Source organism: Notechis scutatus, chromosome 3 (genome assembly GCF_049901735.1).
Source record: "Notechis scutatus isolate UNSWTSFEM ecotype Mainland chromosome 3, rNotScu1.2, whole genome shotgun sequence".
NCBI lineage: Eukaryota > Metazoa > Chordata > Lepidosauria > Squamata > Elapidae > Notechis > Notechis scutatus.
In genome coordinates this window covers 56,235,717-56,258,097 of record NC_142011.1, presented here as the reverse complement: position 1 = coordinate 56,258,097, position 22,381 = coordinate 56,235,717, and the positions used below count along the sequence as shown (strand labels likewise).

The following is a 22,381-nucleotide window of genomic DNA, read 5'->3' as shown; positions in this document are numbered from 1 at the left end:
TTAAATGCAAAGATGTTCAAAAATTGGTCTCCTCACACTGAACTATTTCTATTTGTATAATGACGGACGATATTTTATCAAAACTTTATCAGAGTATTAATATACTATACAATATAATTTATGGACTGGGAAAGAGAGAATTGATACATGGTTATAGGCTCTTTCAAGTGTATTTTCTTATATTATGTGAAAACTTCATGGCACATTATTATTTTCATCTTTTTTATTTTTAGAAACATATAGGTAAGATTTACACACACACATACACACACACACATATTTGGGGTGATATTTTACTTTGTTATACTCTTGGCACACATCAACTGTTGCACAGAACTATTAATGAGTTCTTATATTTGTTACTAAACTACAATTGATTAAACACAAGACAAGAGGGACAATTATTTATTTTACTTCTACAACTCTGGAAATCCTATGTTTAATATTTAATATATTTGACAAGTATTGCTCATAGAGGTAGCATTCAAATACCATCCCATTATGTTTATAGGTACATAGAATCTATTTTAAAAGAAAAAAAGGAAAAAGGTGATTAGGTGTATAAAAATAAAAGAACAAGCAAGTGACATTATTAAAGAGAAATCATAAAAAAAGATATAGGAAGGAAAAACAAGGGAAGATTGATAAGTTTCCAAAGGTGAAAAAGATGGTTTTTTCAGCTCTCTTTTTATACCGAAAATTACAAACAGTTCCAAACATTACTACCTGAAGGAAAAGTAATGTGTATTAAAAATAAACAATAGACTTGGCAATATGCCCAGACTGCCTATCTTGAAAATAACCAAAACATAAACAAAAAAGAGTACAGAAAAATTCAAGGGTAGAAACTTTTAGACTGAGACTTTAGGCAAACTAAACTCTTCCACAGCAGATTTTATGGAATAGAATAAAATACAATCAGGCTTGTATATCAACAGATTTTAAGGATAAGATAAAGGCCTCTACATTTAGAGGGTTATCAAATCTGTGAATATTATCTTGATGATTAATACAGAATATAGCTAGAAAATATATAAAATATTGAAATTGTACTGATTTTTTGAAACTTTAATAAAATGAAGATAAATTGATATCTTGCCTTGAGTAGAACACCAATTTAAAAGAGACTTTACTGGTTCCTGGGAAAATATACATAATATCTCATATTTTGTGGTAACATGGAGGAACTGCACAATAATAATATTGGAACCAATTACACTTTTCTCAATAAAGGAATTTTAATCTCATGATCAATGTCAATTGGCAAATCTGTTCCCAAATAAAGAAGCTTCTATGAATTCAGCCAAGTTTGATTGACTTGGAAGATTCTCAATACTAATGACATATAGATCTTTTTTAATGCAATTGTGATTCCAAATAAGTAATTTGTTTTTCAAAAACATCATAAGTGGCTTGAATAACGGTCTCATGAGCATCTAAACCAGATGTCTCCAAACTTGGCAACTTTAAGTCTTGTGGACTTCAACCCCACTTCCTGAAGTCAAACTGTATTGAAAATCTCTCTCTTTAAAAATGAGGATGCGAGGAAATGAGACTAAGAGAGCCACATGCCCTGATTACAAAATAATTTCTCCTACAAGAACAATTACTGTTAGATACATGCAACAGGGTTTATTGCATTGATACCAACAAAGTACTGTAATCACTTCTGTTAAATACTGCACAAATCTTTCATTTTTAGACTTTATGCCACAGACAGGAATCAAGAAGTGGTCGGTCAATAATAATTATATGATTTTGTTTTAGCTTGAAGAAAGGAGAGAAAGAAATGCCTGGGTAAAATTCCATCTTCCATCAAAATTGCAGATAATATTTAAGTGAAAATACTTTTTTCTTCTGAACTGGTTGCCAAATAGTAGTTGGATCTCTTTCAGAGGACTTCTTCTCTCACTTCTACAAGTAGAGAAACCGCTAGAAACCGCTGTGAACTTTAGTTATAAAGCTGGCGAGCTCTCTTTTGATAATGGTGAAATTCCAACCTTATCTCCAGATGGTCCATCACCATTATAGCTGATTTAGGACCAACACATTTACCTTTGAAGGATTAAAACATTTGTTTTCTCCATCTACAAATAAAAGTAAATGCACATTTATAGCCATTTTGTACCATTGAAGCTATATTTTTAACTTTTGCTTGGTATTTGCTGATTTGGTACAGCAACCAAATAGGACAGGTACAGATTTCAACGGATAGTTAGGACTGTATCCAGTAACACTTGGCCAATATTCTGTTCTGTTCTGTGCTACTCTACTCTACTCTACTCTACTCTACTCTACTCTACTCTACTCTACTCTATTTCCACATGTTTCTTTTCAAAGGCATTATTTATGCAGGATTGTGCAGAAAATGTGTAGCATGGAACTATCTCTTGTCATTTTTCCTAGTTATAAGGAGTCACTGTTTCTCTATATCCTTTACACTGCAGCAGTATCTGGGTGCTAGACATAGGCTGAAAACATGGCTGCAAAAACAAGAAAATATTAATGGAATTAATTAATTGAATTAATGGAAAGGATAAATGGATCCTATCAAGGTATAAAGTGAGATTAATAGCTCAAAAAGGAAGCTACGAACTGCAGCCATTAGCCTTACTGCAAAAGTATAGAGATGTTTATGTTATTCGCTTATTTATTTATTTTTCAATTTATATGCTAATCTGTATCAGGAAATGACTAAGCATCTTACAGAATAAGATTAAAACATCCTTATTAAAAAATCCTTACTGTACTGCTTTCCATTGTTGTATTTTTTATTATTTCAAATCTATTTGTTCAGAACAAATAAAAGGAAGATTTGATTTTTTAAAATTCATAATAAATAAACAAACAAACAAACAAATAAATAAATAGCCTTGACCTCTCTTTTGCTCTTGAGTAATATCTCAGTAGGTACCAGTAGTTGTTATCTGTAGTGATAGAGGATACTTCCTACCCAGAATATTGATTCAAAATTATCGTAAATGAACATTTCTACTTTCCTGAATTTATCATTTCTACTTTCCTGAAAAGCATTGCTTTATTGTTAAGCTTATGCTACATTTGAAGATTCACCAATATGCTGAATTCATATATAGTAAGGTTTTTTTCCCCTAAGATTACTTTAAATTCAAATAATATATCTGAAGCAAAATGAAAGAATTATTGTTGGGTGAAAAGTAATATCAGCATTTATAGGGAAATTATTAGTTCCTCTTCTGTCTCTAGTTCAGTATTTTCATAGATGGGCTTCTCTTTAATTTTGTAAAGATTAATGTTAAAATTTTCCAGAAGTGACATTTCCTGCTTCAAATATCTTGCAAAATGAACTTCAGTTGATAACGCTATGTATAACAATCTTCTTCGTGGAACTAGTCATTGTGGAAATATTATATTTTCATATGTCATTGGTCACTTATTTAAACTGTGATAAGACAAAGAAACCGATAAATTGTACATATTCAATGACACTATCTTTTTCAGGAGACTGATAATTAAAAACCTTCTATGTTGTGAAAGTTGCTTATTTGTTTCCTATAGAAACCAGTACTGATAATACATAAAAAGACACATCAAAATTAAGTTATATAGATATGGGAGCTTGGCATAAGTAAGAGAATTAAAGAATAGTGATGCCAAGATCATAGATACTATGTAAATACTTAAAGATGAAAACCTGAAAGCAAAATGTTAAACTTCTTTGGAAGCTCTTAACAATTGGAAAGCAGAATACCACATGCCTAACCATTATTTCATGCATTGTATTTCCTGTGAGTCGGACTGTTTTTATGCTGAAAAGGTAAAATAAAAGCTTCAGAACCAAAAGAAAAGTAAAATGAGAGCATTGCTTACAATAGCTAGTTTTTTTAGACTGTCCTGATAATATGAATGATTCAAAAGTTTTAAACATTTTAGAGATATTTTACTTTAGAGAGAACATTTTCACATAGAAATGTGTCACTACATTTTAAAACGATCTCTAATGTTCATTATTTGCTTGGGCTAAGATGCAATATTCAAATGTAATCTCCTTTCCTTTAATTTTTTCTGATTTTCTAATGAAGAGCCATTTCTTGGGAGGAATATATAATAGAGAGTGAGACAAATATGAACAAACTTCCTTGTTGTCAAACTGACTCTTGTGTAACTAATGAGATGTGTGTATATGGGCAAAGCAAAGTTAACAACTGTTTGCTGCAGAAACAGAGAAGTTGGTGTTAGATGAGTTTTACAAGAACATATTGTCACAGGTCTTGGGAGATGCAGCTTTCTGCACAAATAATTTGTAACTGTCAAATATTTATCATTTACTGAATTTCATATTGAGTAACTCCAGGAACTGGGATGAAGCCAGCAGATGTTGATAGAAATTAAACTTATGATACAGTTCAGTAATCTATAAGCCTTTGAAACATAGATATGCTCTTTCATCCTTATACAATCTCCTCTCTTAATTACAAGCTAAACATGATAAATACATTCTAGGCTTTGCTCCATTTTCACTCAGTGATATTCTTCCTAAGCAAAGACAACCAGCAAAGTTGGATTGACTTAAAATCTAATCTATCTGAAAAGTCATCTTTCATATCATTAAAAAGCAGAACTAGAAATCATGAACATATTTGAACAAATCACAGAGGAGCCATTGTTCAGCTAATACATAATTGTGGAGCCACATTTCAAGGAAGCCTTACAAAAATAACTTAGATGGGGGGAGGGGAAGAGGAAATTTTTTTAATTGTCATTAAAACAGCTTAAACAAAAGAATTAAGTCATATACTTATTGCCTCCAGACTGCCTTGATGTGATATAAATTGCTTAAGGCTACTGTGGGAATAAAATCTATCCAGATTGGATTGAAATTCCAATTGTAAAAACCATTGTTTGTCACCACTAATATCCTTACAAGAATTAAATTTATAAACACATAAATCCAAAAGCCTAAGAAAAAAGCAGATTAATTCCCCTTTCTTTCTAGTGTTCCTGCTGGATCCCATTTTGTCAGGAGATGAGCACAGAAAGAATACAGATTACAGTATACAGAGGGGCTGCCAATCTGATCTTGCCTCTATCGTGCCCAGAAGAGCTGCTGAAAAGGAAGATAAGGCAAGTCACTCATTTCGATGCAGTACAGGAAATACTGCAACATTTCCCCCTCTCTACATTCTGTATAATGCCGCTGTTTAAAATGCTCTATAATGCAAGCTGTAATCCCTAGTCTTACAACTCAATCACATATTTATTAATTTGTAACATCATGTCCACTAACTCTCCCTAAAGCTTCTATTTGGTGTGTGTGTGTGTGTGTGAGAGAGAGAGAGAGAGAGAAAGAGAAAGAGAGAGAGAGATCATTGATTCTCCTCCTTTTCTGCTTGTTTTGCTCAAACCTTTCTTCTACTGGGCATGCAAGAGTATTTCACTGTTGCAAGCCATAACTGAAAAAGACAGAAATGCTCAATATGACTTATACATTATTCAACTTATCAGCTGACCAAGAGAAAAAGAAAAGAAAAGGTTTGCATATCTATACCTGTTCTCCTATCAACAGAAAAAAATAATTTTCAATTACATTATATGTATGCAATTCAGTTCATCAAGAGAATCTGGAGCCAGAGAGACAGAAACGCAGACAAAAAGATAGGCCAGGGAAGCAACTGCAACAAATTCACTTACGTGTGGATACTTGGCTCCAGTTTGCCTCTTTATAATGTATCAAATTGAGAACATTACCAAATAAAACAAATGTCAAAATCCAGGGCAAAAATATAAATCAAATCCTGTATTAGCTATATGAAATGACACCAACTAAATAAACCCTGACCACTATCACATGTAGTGTTTAAATGCAACACAGCAATTAAGCAAGTTCTACCTACCTTCTAATACTGTAAGTTTGGCACTAGTGTTTATTTCGCCAACACTGCTGGTAGCCATGCATTCATAAATTGCTTCATCCCGAAGGACACGTAGTGGTTGAATCCGCAGAACTGATCCAGATCCATCATCAAATTCAATAACCTTTTTCAAAAGAGGGAAAAGTTATTATTAATTCATTAGTACAATTGATCCATAGAAGATCACTACGTGTTAAATTTTTCAGCTATAACTATGAAATTATGAAGTGTGTTCCTCTATGTCAAACTCCTTGACTGTCACAGTGGTTAAAACTTACATCAACAGACATAACCAGATGGCTATGGCTTCAGATAATATAAAATCCTACTCTTATAATATATAATGTCTGCAGATGTATGGATAGGTTTGGTATTATCCAAGACAAACAAAAAGCAAAATTACTATATTAGATATAGATAAAATGCCAAATGTGGCAGGAGGTAAGACAGACAGGCAGGCAGGGGTGGTTGCAACTGATATTCAACTCAACATTTATTAATATTAAAGATTTAAGATGAAATATGCTCATAGATTTCCAGAAGTATTTAAGTCCTTCAAATGTAGCTGGAATAAAGTTTGCCATACTACTAAACTTTGAATGTAATTAAACCAACATTTTAAATTCAGTGAGTGAATCATGACACTAAAATTTGGCTAATGTAACAAACCACCTGTCAGCCTTCAAGATTTATTTCCTTTGCTTTGCATCTTTCGGCTGCCATAGTAACAGGGGGAGGGGTAAAATAACTGGGCTTTGAGGGTGTGGAAAATGGGCTGGAGGCTTTGAGAATAAACTGTATAAATTGGGAGGAAAGTTTCTTGTTTATGCTTCTTTGCTCTGCTATGCGCAGGCGCAACTCTTTATCAAAATAGGCCAAGGTCAACGGATAGATGCCTGCATCACCACCTCAAGATGCCCCACATGACATTATATACAACTTTAATTGGATGGACAGTTTGAACTATTGTGGGTGGGAACATTGCCATCACTTAAATGATTTTACATTAATCTAATCTCAATTCATGAGCAGAAAGAAATGATCACATCACTGAAATGATACAATGATTATACATGGAAGCTATAGCAAAATGGGATGAAATCTGCTTCCCCTAAATAAGAATAATTAAAGTCTTGTTAACTGAGAACTTGACAAGCAGGACATAACTGTAACAGTATTCTCTTCTCCTTTTCCAACAATTAATACCCAGAAGCATAGTGCTTCTGAGCTGAAAGCAGTTACCGTATTTTTGGTGTATAACACGTACTTTCCCCCCTCCCAAAAGTGGGTGGAAATGTCTGTGCGTCTTAAATAGCGAACGTTGCCAAAGCCTCGCCCACCCCCCAGCCCTCACCCTTTGGCCTCTGCCTCCCAGCAATTTGCCTCCTTGCAGCAAACACCTGGAATGGGCTGAAAACGGGGTGCACTCAGGCCGAAAACAGGATGCGGAGGCTGAAAATGAGATGCCGAGGCCGAAAATGGGGCGCAGGGAGGCAGCAATAGGCAATGGCGATCCCTGCAGCCTGAAACAGCTGATCGTCAGGAGGCCAATCCAACCGACAATCAGCTGCTTATGCTAATCAGGCTGTGCTGAAGCTGACCAGGCTGTTTTCTTCAAGGAGGCAAATTGCTGGTAGGCAGACACAGATTGTTTTTCTTGTTTTCCTCCCCCAAAGCTAGGCATGTCTTATACTTCGGAGTGTCTTATAGTCCGAAAAAGTATGTTATATGCCCATCTTAACCATCAGCAGTAAACGGCTTTATTTTTATCTTCTTTTTGATTTGCATATCTTACACAATCTCCAAAGTTAACTATGCAGCGTATAAAGTAAAACTTAATCAGTAATGTACCTATAAAAAACGCATACCCCTTCCAGTCCTCACATTTCATCCTACTTAATTCCGTTCAATATATGAACATTCTCCCAAAATTCCAAGCAAATGTTCATTCTCTACATACCTCAAATCTCTGGGAGCTGACCTTTTTTCCTTTCTTCATCCAAGTGATGCGTGGCTTTGGCTCTCCTGTTGCTTGGCATACAAAGGAGGCCACACCACCAGAAATCCCAATCTGATCTTCAGGAGTTTTCATAAAGTTTGGTTTGCCTGTAAGAAAAATATACTAACTGGTGAGATATAGCACCTAAAATATATATCACTCCAAATTAGGAGTTTTAAGTACAACCAAGTTAACTCCAACAGCACAAACTGCCTTGCGCAACTTTCTCATGTCAAGCTTGTGTGCTTCTAAAAACATGTTATTTTTCCTAGGAAACGTATCAAAATAAGAACTTGGGAAGGAATTTGAGAATGTTTTTTTGGAATATTTCTATCTCAAGTAATCTATTAATATTACACACATACTTACATACATATTACATACACACACATACACATACACACCCTCTGAATCAGTATTGACTCCTGGGTCCCTACAGTTATCTTGGCAAAGTTTTTCAGAAGTGGTTTGCCACTGCCTGTTTGCTAGGGCTGAGAATGAGTCACTGGTTCATAGTCACACACTGGCTTCATGCCGAGAGGCACTAGAACTCACTCTCTCTTGGTTTCTACCCAGATGCCTGAACAATTATATCAAGCTGGCCCATCCATCCATGGCATATTTTGCTTTGTTGGGTTGTAAAATATATAAATTCTTTAGTACACACATGCTACTTTAAAAATAATAATCAAACTCCTGGTGATTCCAATCCAATAATTGCATACTATTAAAAAAGAGAAAGGGAGTATGTGTATGTGTGAGAGGGAGGGAGGGAGGGAGGGAGGGAGAGAGAGGCAGAGAGAGAGAGAGAGAGAGAGAGAGAGACAGAGAGAGACAGAGAGAGACAGAGATTGCTCTTTTCAGTAAAAAGTTGAGCAAAGATGACTTGGTGACTATGCAAACTATTCTCAGACTGAGAAGGGAGAAATTGTCAATCTAACGTGTCTTTTTATTCAATATAAATACATTTCTTTAAAATAATGTTTTCACGTGATGCAGTGTGTTAAAATGACAGGATCATAATTCAAAATTTAGCTGAGCATTGAACAAATGGATCAGAAAAATACAACTAAGAAGTTCATGGAATAATACAGTCACTTTCAGTAATTTTAATGCTAAAATTAGAAAGGGATATTGGATATTAATCATAACTGAGATCATCACACTGCAAGGTCTTCGGAGAAATATTTAGAAATCAGTAGATTAGAAACAACTAATTCCTTTTCTTTCTGTTTGTTCAGTACCTCAGAATGTAGAGCTAAATGCAGCCAAACTGTTTCATTCCAACACTACCATTCATTTCATCTCCAATTTGCCAGGAATTTATGCATGCAAATTGTTTTTTGAAAATTGTTCTCTTGAATCTTTCAGTTTCGGTACCACTGACTATTAGATTATTTGTATATCTGAGTTAGAATATGCATTATTTCTGTGCCAATTCCAGAAGATGATGTAAAGAAATCATAGCATTTGCACATAATGGTTTTTCTACAGACTTCGTCAGAGGTGTATTTCAAAAACAGTGGGGTGTATTATAATTCATATACCAGGTTTATGTACTTTGCACTGCTGCAGTTATATTGTTTTGTTGAAATTATTTCTATCAACAGTATAATTTTAATTAAAAAGCTGCTAAAGCTTTTATCTCATAGTTTTTAGCATGGCTTTCTTGAAGTATCAATTAGATTAAAACAGCCAATTTTCCTGTTGTGAAACATTTAAGGAGTTGTATACTGTAAAACAAATTATATTAAATGATTTTTGCAGGAAGTCTACAACTACAGTTCTGGAAACATATTTGATTTAGTTTATACTACTGGAAAACTCTGCATTTACAGCAACAACCAATATCTATTATCACAAAAAATACATACGCCTTTGTTGTTCCTGCAAACCACACTTAAAAACAATCATATTGTGGGGCTTCCTTTAATTTTCTAGGATATATAATTTTTTTTAATTATCATTTTTTAAATTAAATTTTCTACATGGGAGGCAGCTTGAATTGAGTGAATATATGAATCCATTATATACCAAATTTAAAATATATACAGACAAACTTTACTATTTTAAAATGCTAATCTGTTAACTTAAATAAATTCATCTGGTGCAAAATAAATATAGTAAATATTGAGCAAAGTAAAAATTTATACAGTCCCACAAATTATGCCAGGGCAATGGCATGATTTTATTTTATAACAGGCTTCAGCCAGCATAAGTGATAAAACAAAACAAGGTGAAAAAAGAATAAAGAGAGCACAACTTAAAATCAGGAAGCTATTCACAAAATATCAAATGCAGTACAAAGTAACTATCAAACTGATTGGATTGATTTGATCCATGAGAAGCAATGAAACAAAACAATTGCTTTTCCAGAAATTGCTAGAAACTCATCTGATAGAAGAAAAAGATACATAGAATTTGTGAGACCCACCTGATATATTTACTAGACTAAAAAAAAAAGGTTAGAACACAGTGGATATCTCTGTAATACAGTATAAACTCAGCGAAAGAATATGTCTCTCTGCTTCTTAAAATTCACAAGGGCATAAATGTTCAGTGAACTTATTTCAATACCTACTCCACAAGCAGAGTTGGGGGCAAAATTTAAAACCAGCCCATTTGAAAGTTCTTTGCTAATGAAAAGATAAACTATTTAGCAGTATAGTTGATGCACTCACATCACCTAAGTCAAAACATTAAATAAATTGATCCAAGTTCAAGCCTCCAACCCTGACTCCAAACACAATTATGTGACAGACGGACCTAGAAAATCCACAAATAAGGTTCTGAAGAATCATTAATAAATACCCCAAAGACCTAATTCCTTTAGGGCATATATTTAATAACTGTACAGCAACTCAATCACTACTTTTGCTTTGAAATATTTAAATGTAGGAGGAATATACTGAACATCTCTAGAAAAGTTAATGTTAAATCAATCATCTTCAGTGTCCCTTTAAAAATGTGTTGGGGTTATTGTGTGTTGTCACACTGGCTGGGATTCCTGTAGTTTGCCATCGTGGGATCTGGAAAATGTCAAGTTCAGAATAGTTGTGCTAAGTTAAGAGATTGTAATGAGCTCCATTTTGTCATGGGCTCTGGAATAAATGCTGATTACACAGAACATAAAATATTACAAGATGTGGTTAATGCCTCAGGCAACTATCTCCTTCCACCTGACTCTTATTCAAACTGATGCAGTTGCTAAATATTGTCCTCTCTTTCTCTAGAGTGATTCTGTCAATTAAGTTAATTGGCAGCACCAGAGAATCACAACCCTAACTCCATATTAGCCCTTTAAAATATGGAAATCTCCCAGACATTATTTTAAGATAAAGATTTTAGTTTTTAACTATTGAAGGAGGATAGGTGTGTCAAATCAATGTTGACAAAAATATGTATCAAGAAACCAGAAACCCTTTTTCCAAGTAACAAATTCTATTAAAAGGCATGAGCTGCAGATCACTTCATCCATTTAGGCGACTCTATGGCCTCTGAGAAAGTGAGCTAGAGCTCACAAAACCTTTCTTTCTTAAAAAAAAAAAAAATCTGTTAGTCACAAAAGATGCTGCCCGACTACTCCTGAGTTTGTACTTATATTTGCTTAACATATGAAATTACACAACAATTTCTGAATGGCAGAATATGCACTTGACTGTTGAGTTAAAACAGTGGTTCTCAACCTTTTCTTCATCATGGACCCAGGGGTGGGATTCAATTTTTTGAACAATCGGTTCTGTGGGTGTGGCTTAATTGGTGGACGTGGCTTGGTGGTCACGTTATTGGCTGGGTGTTGCCAACTCAATATCACTCACATCGAGGCACCATCTCCTCGCCTGGCCTTTCATGACTGGGATGCTGCAACAGTCATAAGTGTGAAAAAGGGTAATAAGTCACTTTTTTCAGTGCCATTGTATCTTTGAATGGTCACTCCACACAAGCAAAGTATCAGCAAAGGAGGGGGAAAAAACTCCAGAGACGTTCCTGAGACAGGAAGTCTAATCCTGTCAAGAATGTAATAAGGGTTAACGGAGAGGCAGTTTCTGTAAGCAACACCAGAATGTTTCCTTCCTGCCTTCCTTACAGGATTAGGCCAGTAATTTCTTCTAACAACCGGTTCTCCGAACTGCTTAGAATGTTAACAACTTGTTCTAGCGAATAGGCACGAACTGGTTGAATCCCACCCCTGCATGGATCCCTTTTTAAATATCTTTTGTGGCCACAGACCACCAAGTCAATATTTAAATCATAACATTTCTTCAAGTCTTTGAAGAATCTCCAGGATTCCGCGGACCTCAGATTGAGAACCATTGAGTTAAAAGATCTCTTGGCCTGAGATCACTGAACCCTTCATACCAAAACAAATTTCACTTTATGTCTTAAATATAGTATCTGGCTATTTGGAGGGCATAGAGGTAGAGTGATAATTTAAATATAAACAATCAACAAAAATGCAAACCAGAAGAGGTTTGGCTCATGAACACAACCCCCCCCCCTTTTTTTTTAATGTCCTGCAATCTGGTTCTTCAGATACTTGGCATTCTTTGTGATAAAAGTGACATTTACACATTAAACAACAAACATAGAGATGACAGAGCAAGGGTGTCCTTTCCACTTAATTGAATGGTTAAAGATCTACAAAACACAGCCAAAAACATTTGCCTCATTCATAACCTTTTATAGCAGAAATTGGTTATTCATTATTTACGATTCTGCAGCAAAAAGAAAGTATTAACAAAACTGGCTGTAAACCACTTAAAATTAAGTTATCTTACAGAGTGATTTGCTGGATCAACTATTTGTGTTGAAATTGTTTCTATGTTGCATCCAACTTTGTCAATACAGGTAATCCTTGACTTACACCCAATTTTCTGCCACAGTTATTAAATGAATCACTGCAGTGGTTAGGTGAAACATGTGGTCATTAAACAAATCCGGTTTCCCCCATTGATTGATTGTTGGAAGCTGGCTGGGAAGTTCGCAATTGGTGCTCACTTGACCCTGGGACACTGCAACCATTGTAAATGCATGATAGTTGCCAAGCAGATGAATTCTGATCTATGACGTGGGGATGCTGGAAGAGTCATGAATGTGAAGACTAGTTTTAAGTTACTTTTTTCAGTGCCACTACAACTTTGAACAATCACTAAATGAAAGGCTGTAGATGAAGGACCACATTGTATATGTGACCATAATTAATACTGATAGCATGAAAGCATAGGATGCAGCCAAATTAACAATTATCAAAATTCATTTTCTCAAAGTGAATTTAAAAGCTTGTTTAAGAATGCAGGGGGAAAAAAGAGCAGAGAAGACAAGAGTGTGCAGTTGTACTACTGAACTGTCTAAGTTTGCAAGCCATCTAGGACTTGCAACTTCCTGCTGGCTTCCCCCACTGACTTTCTTCATTGGGAATTGACAGGAAGTCAGAAGTCATGATCACGTGCAGTTTAGACTTAACAATCTATGATCCACACCAAGCAATGGTAATAGGGACTTCCAGGATTGTTATTGCTAAGCAAAGTGGTCACATGACATCACCTGTTATAACCACATCATTTCATGGCAAACATGTCGGCCCCAATTACCATTGTTAAGTGAGGACTGCCTCTAATCAGATTGTATATTATTCTAAACAATGATTTTGTATTCAGTAGTATTCTGATTACATCTGAAAAACATGAGCAACACTTGTGCTCATAAACTTTCTTTCCATCGTGGCTGCCTGAACTTAATGCGACTGAAAAAAATTATTTCCCCTTTTTGGGAGCAAGAATCCTCCAGAATCCACAGGTGTTAGGCAGCCAATAAATTTAAATAAATATTGCTTGCAAACATTCATTGAAATTGTTAACAAAGTGTCTGGCCTCCCAGGCGTCTTCTGTACCCCAACATGAAGGTTTTATTTTATGTTATTACTTTATTACTTATTTTTCACATTTCTGTACTGTCCAACTCCCGGGGACCACTAATATGAATTTTGACTGACAGTGGCTTGCTGACATTGATGGGAGAGAGAGAGTGGGCGTTGGTTCTTACCTGACACGCCATTTCTCTGGGAGCCGTGAGGATCATCCAGTGTGTGGGAGGTGCTTCAGTCTGCGTCGTTGTAGGCTGAGCTTAATTACTGAGGATTGCTCCGCCCTTCATCACGTGGCTGCCTTGCAATCCCCAGTTTACGCGAAGTCGAGAGTGAATAGAAATCCTGGTCTCCTCTTACTATGCTAAAGGGTTCATTGGCCGAAACAAGACCCCACCAGACGGAAAACTAATAAGGGTGGGGCTGGATGATCCTCACGGCTCCCAGAGAAATGGCGTGTCAGGTAAGAACCAACGCCCATTCTCCTGGAAGCCGTTCGGATCATCCAGTGTGTGGGACATACCAAAGCTTGGCTGTCCTACGGGGGGGACTCCGTCTGGTCCTGTGACCCCTGTGGTTCCTCGAGGACTCGCTGGAGGACTCTTCTACCAAACGAAGCCTCCACCGAGGTAAATATGTCGATCTTATAATGTCTAATGAAGGGAGATGGGAAGGCCCAAGTGGCCGTCCGACCAATACCAGCAATTGGAGCCTGAGTGGCCCCAGCTGCAGAGGTAGCAGCACTTCTGGTGGAGTGTGCCGCTATTCCGCTGGGAACCGGCAGGGCCTGGGACAAGTACGCCTTGGAAATAGTAGCGCTAATCCAGCGGCCGATGGTTGACGGGGACACTTAGTGGCCTAATGATATGGGCTGAAAGGAGAGGAAAGGTATTCGGATCTCCTGAAGGGTTGGGTACGTTTAATGTAAATGCGGAGGGCCCGTCTAACGTCCAGGGTGTGCCAGAGCTTCTCCCTTTCCCACGGGGAATCGGGGCAGAAGTTCGGAAGTGTAAGTTCCTGTGCCCTGTGGAAGGTTGAGTTGACCTTGGGCAAGAAGGTAGGGCCCGGCCGGAGAACTACCCGGTCGGCATGGAAGATGCAAAGGTCCTACCTCACCAACAAGGCTGCTATCTCTGATATTCGGCGAGCCGAGGTAATGGCCACCAGGAACACGACTATGTACGTTAGGAACTGGAGAGTGGATACCCTGAGAGGCTCAAGGGGTGTTTAAGAAGGGCCACCAGGACCTTATTGAGGTCCCTGTAGGGTATCTGTGAACCGTTGGGGGACAAAGTTGGTGGTTCCCCTGAGGAATGCCCTGATGCGAGGGTGGAGGGAAGGGACCCCAGATTGTCAAAACAATGACGGTTGAAAGGGCTGCGACCTGATGCCTCAGGGAGTTCGGAGAAGACCTTTCCTCAGACCCTCTTGGAGGAATGTCAACACTTGAACGATGGAGGGTGAAAGTGGGTTGACCTGGAACCCCTGGCACCCTTGCAGAAACTATTCCAAGTGGCATTGTATATCCGGGTTGTGGAGGGCCGCCTGGCGGCTAGAATAGTATCGATAACCTGGTCAGAAACTGCCCCCTTTCTTAAGTGCTCCCGCTCAACCTCCAAACTGCTAACAGGAGCCACTGAGGATCCGGGTGCTGGAGGGGACCCTGAGAAAGGGATATCCTGATCGGAGGGATTTTTCAGGGAGGGGCCACCGATAGGTTGCGGAGGTCCACAAGCCATGGGCGCCTGGGCCAGTGGGGTGCCACCAGAATCAGTTCTGCCTTCTCGGAGATGAGCTTCTGGATGACTCTGGGGGCCAGGGCTAAAGGGATGCATATGGAAGCCCTGATGGCCAGGGGCAACGGAGGGCATTGTAGTTCTCGGCCCCGTGGGAGGGGTACCTCGAGAAAGCCTGGGGAGTCGAGTGTTGAGGAGGAATGCGAAGGGGTCCACTAACGGGAGACCGACCAGCTTGGTCGCTTCCCTGAACAGTGACGGGTGGAGTCGCCACTTGGGCTGGTCCACCGTGGTCCTGCTCAACCCATCTGCTTGGGTGTTTAAGTCCCCTGAGATGTGCTCGGCTTTGAGAGAGAGGGGATTGCGCTCCGCCCAATGGCAGAGGCGCTCGGCCTCTCATCAAACGGATGGATTGGTGCCCCTTGTCGGTTGGCATGGGCCTTGGTCGTGATGTTGTCCGCGAGTATGAGGATATGCCGCCCGCGTACCTGAGGGAGGAAGTTGCGCAGGGCCAGGTGGATGGCGCGGAGTTCCAACCAGTTATACTGCATGCCTGCTCTACCTGAGACCATGTGCCCTGAGTCGAGAGCGAGTGGATGTGATTGCCCCATCCAGACAGGCTGGCGTCTGTGGTGAGGGTGAGGCGTTGGGACTCCTTGAAGCCATGTCCCTTGTTGATGGCGGGACTGGTACCCAGAGGAGAGACGTGAGGACCCTTGAAGGCACCTTGACCGTGGCCTTTGAATTGCTTCTGCAGGACCGTTGGAACGGGAGCAGGAACCACTGTAGGGACCTGGTGTGTAACCGGGCCCAGGGAACAATGGAAATACATGAGACCATTTTACCTAGTAGCTTAGACAATTCTAAGGTGTTACCCTTCTTGAACGTCTGACTTGTTTGACGGTTTCCTGAATGTTAAGGAATCTTTCCGAGGAAGGGAAAACCTTTCCTCGAACTGAGTTAATGACGGACCCCAAGGGGTGATCCGTGTAGGTGGTAACAGTCGGCTCTTTTGCCAGTTTGCCAGGAACCCATGGTCTTGGAGGGCAGAGAGGGTAGTTCTGACATCCTTCCCTGCTTAGAGTCTGGGGTGGGACAGGACGAGGATGTCATCCAGGTAACAATGGAGACGAACCGGGAGGTTCCTGCGGGGGCGCCAGAGACGCGAGGACCTTAGTGAAGATCCTCGGGGCAGGGGCCAACCCAAAGGGAAGAGCCACATATTGGAAGTGGTGGTGGTTGTAGCAGAATCTGAGGAATATGGAATGGAAGGGCCGGAATGGGAGTGGGAGACGCTTTGAAAGGTCTATAGAGGCTAGCCAGTCCCCCTGCCTGATGCCCAGTAGAATGGACTGTAGGGTGTCCATCTTGAACCTGCGGTAGATCAGGTAACGGTTCCGGCGTTTCAGGTCTAGAATCGCCCTCCATCCCCCTGAGGTTTTGGGAATCACGAAGAGGAGGGAGTAAAACCCCTGCCCCGCTGGGATAGTGTGCTGAATGGCTGAATCCATTGAGTTGTGTTTGGTGGGGTCCCTCGAAAGGGGGGATGCCATAAAGAAGTCGGGGGGGGCGCTGGAATTCAAGCGCGAGACCAAGCCTGATGGTGCCACGGACCCAGGCATCGGAAGTGGGGGAATCCCATCGGTCGGCGAAATGCCTGAGGCATCCCTCGATGGGAAGGGAGGAGCAGGGTCTATCTGGTGCGCCAGAGAGGCTTCCCTCCGGGGCCCGTGAAGGGCCGTCTGTGGCTGCCGCCCCTCCTGTTCCTGTAACCTGGATCGGCTCGATCCTGGGGCTGGAATTGCCGGAAGGAGGGGGGGGGATACCTGGGCTGGAAGGGGACTGGTAGAAGGGTCGGGAGGAACCTTTCCGAAAGGGCAGAGGCTTTCTTGTTCTTAGCAGGACTTGAACTCACAGCGTCCTGCTTTGTAGTTTGGTACCTCAACCTCTACACCAAACTGGCTCTGTTCTTGCTTCAGGTTTCAGATAGCAATGGCTCCAGGGCGGTGCCAAATAGTCTGTCCCCCTTAATGGGGGCAGTGGCCAGCTTAACCTTGTTCTTTTATGTCCGCCTGCCAGTGCTAGAGCCAGAGTAGGCGGCGAGCTGTAACGAGAGAGGTTATTACTCGGGCGGAGAACTTAACCGTTGAGATAATGTACAAGAGCAGGAGAGACTATCTGAAATATCAGCCTTTACCTGGGATCGAACTCACGGCCTCCTGACTGTGAGGCAAGTGCTCTACCTCTAGGCCACCTGACAAAGGGCTGTGGTAGGTGGCGTCGGCCGAGGGTTCCACTGCGGCCGTTAACTTTACGATGACCTGATGTGCCCTAGTGTTAGAGGGGGAAACATGCTGTTTCAGTTGGCGGAGCCACCGGATCGAGGACCTGGTGAAAAAGGAAGCGGCCATGGCCGATCTGACAGCCCAGGTGTCGCCTGATGAGCCCTACTCAACGGCAGTTCGGACCTCTTGTCCTCGGGTTTTAGAGCCTCCAAGGGGTCACTGGGGGAGGACGAGGAAACTAAGCCAACGAAGGGTTCGTCTACCTCGGGGGTGTTAAGCAAGTTGCAGAAGCTCGAATTGAGGTTAAGAACCTCTTGTCCTGGCTGGATGGCAGGGGGAGCTCTTATAGAGTCCAACAGGTCTGAAACTAGGTCGTGAAATATGAGTGGGGCCGGAATAACTTCCGCCTCCACCACGGGTTGCCTAAAAACGGTGTCCTCTTGTCCCTCTGCCGGAGGGGGGAGAGCGAGGAGGACTGAACAGATAGGCCAGAAATGCTCTTGGCCTTAAATAGCAGGGATTTAAAATATGTGTGCTTTGAACAAACCCACAAGGTGAGTTGATGGGGGTGAGGCCCTCGTCCTCGGACATGTCCCCTTCCTTCGGGTCTATCTCCGATAGGGGTTCCCCTTGGTGTATGGACCCCCATTCAAGATCTTCCTCCTCCCCGAACCGAACCAGGTCCTCTATAGCCTTCTCCATTTCCCCTTCTGAGCGGGGGCTGTCCCCCATAAAGGTACCTGACCATGAGTGGGGTCCAATCTAGGCAAGGACCTGAGTGATGGCGAGACGTGTTCGGGCGCCATCGAGGGGGGACTGGACCTGGGCATCTGTTAAAGGCCCTCTGCTATCCCCTGGCGGATAGTCTGTTCCATCCATGCCTGCATGAGCGCAGGAATCTCGACAGAGGCGGCCTCCTCCTGGCGCAGGCCAGCGGCCGTGGGTGTGAAAGTGGCTTCGAGCGTTCGTCTGGTTGTCGGTTCGGGCACCTGGTGTCCCTGTAAGCTGCGCCTGGAGAGGGAAGAGGAATCTGGAGGAGGGGGGGTGTCTGGAGGTAGAAGGAAGGGGGCTGGGGGCACTGGTTGTGCCTCTCTAGATCACCTGTCAATTCTTTCCCCAGTGCCCTATGGCGCCTTAGGGCGTCTCTCTGAGAAGTCTTAGAAGTTTCCTTAGAGGCTTCCTTAGCCTGACTGCGCAGGTGGTAGGACTGAGATCTGGCCTTCAACGAAGGGCCTCTAGTGGAATTGTCATCTGCCATTATAGAAGAAAGGACTATAGCTCCAATTTAAGGCGGTTGGCTCGCCAAGGTTCGGCCTACAACAAAGGCCGGGTGTCCTTTCAGCTGGCCCGCGCCCCTTTGGAATTTAGATAAGTAAGTTCTACAATATTATTATTGTTATAATTATTGATATAAATATATATATACATGCTTATAAGCACTGTATATGTAATCCAATCAGTGTTGGTAATGCGTTATTGCCATGTACCAATAGATATATATGTATATCTCTATATAATATTTCATTATATTATTATTATTATTATTATTATTGATTATTATTATTATTATTATTATTTATTTTCATATACAAGAAATGAACAGGGATCTGTTCAGTGCTCCCAGGAGGGAGTGACCTCAGATATAATGCTAAAATCTCCAATTGGCCAAATAAACGCCTGAGGCTGGAGTAAGGCCTCTGGCAGCTGGAGCTCCCAGGCACAAACCGGGAGGGATAGGCTGCGATTCTCTGCTCTGAGCATGCTGCGGAAAGCCAACAAGATAGCCAATTAAATCGAATCTGCAGTAGCTCTCATAGGCTGGCAGGCCTACAACAGGAGCTAGCCCTTCGCAGCCCAACGAGGCCTATTAGAATTACGCCCGTTATACACGCGGGCGGCGCCCAAAATGGCGGCCGCCACCTACTCTTTAATCCCGGGCCGCTCAGAGCTGCGCACATAAGCCTCTCCGGCACACCTAGGAGCCGAGCGAGGCAGCCAAGTAATTTTTCGCCTTGCTGGGGCGATCGGCGTTGGTGGGGGGAACACCAGCTGCGCTTATCAGCTGATCGATAAAGCCGCTATGAGAGCGGCGCGAAACAAGCGGCAGGCAAGGAGCCGAATTGAAAAGGGGGAGGATTGACGCCGGAGCGCGAAAACCGCCCGCTCTCTATCCCCCTGGGGGCGAAGAAACGCGCTCCCTGCTACAGCCACCCCAATTGCGCAGAGGCTAAGGGAGAACCAGGAATAAAAGGCAAACCTGAAATAATAATGAGTATGCTTGAATCGGCCAACGAGTGGGAGATACACAGCCTAACCTAACGAAGGCTGAGCGTAAACTGGGGATTGCAAGGCAGCCACGTGATGAAGGGCGGAGCAATCCTCAGTAATTAAGCTCAGCCTACAACGACGCAGACTGAAGCACCTCCCACACACTGGATGATCCGAACGGCTTCCAGGAGAAAGATCTGATCTAACCTCTCTCTCTCGCTCTCACTCACACACACACACACACACAATACACACAGAGGCAGGGGTGGGATTTAAATTTCTTAACAACTGGTTCTTGGGTGTGGCTTTGTGGTCATGTGACTGGCTGGGCATGGCTTGTATGTAAATATTATAAATATTTATATAAATACTGAGTTTTTATAAAAAAGAGCAACTTTTACTCAAAATCAGGCAAAGCAGGCAGGCAGATGGAGTTATTCACAGAATCATTCAGAGATCTATCTTTCTGCCATCGGCTAACTGAGTCTGTCACATAAAATTTGCTTGCAGTGAGTCTGCACTGAATAGAAGCTTCAGTCCTAAGGAAGGTTTGGCTCTGCTTTTAAGCAGAGCTGAAGATCTAAAGAGTAGATAGAAAGCAAGAAATGCTTTCTAGCTAATCTAAATCTGCCGGCATAGCAGAACAGCTGATGGTCGGGGGGGAAAAAAAGGAAAAATAGCAACTTAGCAGGCAAGTTTGATGGCAAGGTAAGGAGTGAGTGGGCAGGGAGGGTCCCTGCGAGCCATGTGGGTGGCACAGCCTTGTGTTCCTGTGCAGCCTGGATTAATTGCTTTGGAGGGTTCTCTGGGGGTGACATCTCTCTGCAGACCACCAAAATTTTCTTGCGGCCCACCGACTGCTGTTCTAGATCAACCAAGATTCAGAGAATTCAAAATCTGGTATCAAATCTCTTTGCTGCAGAACATGATCAACAAAATTAATTTGACACAGACTTTCTTTAGTAAATTTAAAGGTCAAGGACTAGAATTTAGAGTACAGAATTTTAAGAATTGTAATAGGAACCCTGTAGCCCTCCTATATTAGTGAATGTATTACAGCATGATATCTTTGAAACTTTTCCATTGCTTTTACTCAGATAGTTTTCATTTCAGGCTAAGAATCCAATAACTCACTAAAGAATGCTCCTGTCTATTATGTGTCTCTGTGTGACTGCATTCTCTTTCACCTTTAGCACAAACGCTACAACTGCCTTTTGAATTAAGCAAAAGAATATATTTGTTTAATTAGAAAAGTTAGGATGTCTAAATCTAGGGAATGTGGCATCCTTATTAAAGGACAGCAAAGTGTTACATCATTTTTGTTAAATTTCAAGTGCCCAAAGAAAACATATAAACTTTTTCCCTGTAGATTCTTCTTTACAATTTCAGAACAATTGAATAGAAGAGCAATTGCTTTCTATAATATACACAATTAATCACTTTTTCTCAAAATGTGTTTTCAATTTATAGCGTGCACTGTCAGTATGCTATTAAAATGTTTTGCAGGCTACTAACTTTGAGTTTATTTGCAAAATGAGACTATTATTGCATTAAGTGGATTTTAATGGATTCTTGCAGGGCACTTACATCTCAACCTATAGTTCTAATTTAGAATTGTCTTTAAACAATCAAAATAATCAAATTGCAGAGGAAAATATATGAAAAGCTGAACAGATACCACCAGGTCAAGAGAAAAAGTAGTGCAAAACCTACTGCCTGGAAAATGGATGTCAACATTCCAGCAAAACCAATCAACAACTCTGAGACAGGCATTTCCTCAAAGTTTCTTTTTACTGGAAAAGTCATACTGGCACATCTGGGAAAACCCGAATCTGAGAGTTCCGGGTTTTCCCTCAATAAATCAAAAATCAAAACCCAACCTCTATACTCATCAGTCCAATCACCATCTGTCCCAATTTGAGACATCCCTTCAACCATTCCTCCTCCAGTTGCAGGAATAACATGACCTTGACCAAAAAGAAGAATGCTATTATGTCTAACTACCAACACTCTAAAAATCCCCCCTCCTTATTTCCCAGGCACAGGAATGTGGCAGCGTGGAAGTTTCTGGTGTTAATATGGCTTCCAAAGCTGATAATGGAGGTGAATGCTTATGCTTCCAAAATACAAACATGAACATTGCTTTTCTTCACATGCCTGATATATAAGATTACCAAAAAAGACTAAAATGTTTTCAGTTCCCTTTGCAAGAAGTTGGTTATTAGTACAGCAACTTTATATGACTCATCAGCCTAATCCCACCCGTCTACTTCAAAGAATTAATATGAGCTCATCTTTCTTGTATAGATAAATGTAAGGAATATACTTGAGTTTGTCTT

General features: G+C 40.8%; 1 protein-coding gene across 8 annotated transcripts in view; it reads right to left on the bottom strand.

Annotated features, from left to right (window-relative positions):
* Positions 1–22,381, bottom strand: part of PTPRF (protein tyrosine phosphatase receptor type F) — a 588,039-nt gene that overhangs the window by 254,863 nt on the left and 310,795 nt on the right. For all 8 annotated transcript variants that reach the window (XM_087960145.1, XM_026665718.2, XM_026665721.2 and 5 more), the window contains 2 exons: positions 7,852–7,997; positions 5,874–6,015 (listed from right to left, as the gene is read on the bottom strand). In XM_087960145.1, coding sequence (XP_087816271.1) covers positions 5,874–6,015; positions 7,852–7,997 — 288 coding nt within the window. The remainder of the gene's footprint in view (positions 1–5,873; positions 6,016–7,851; positions 7,998–22,381) is intronic.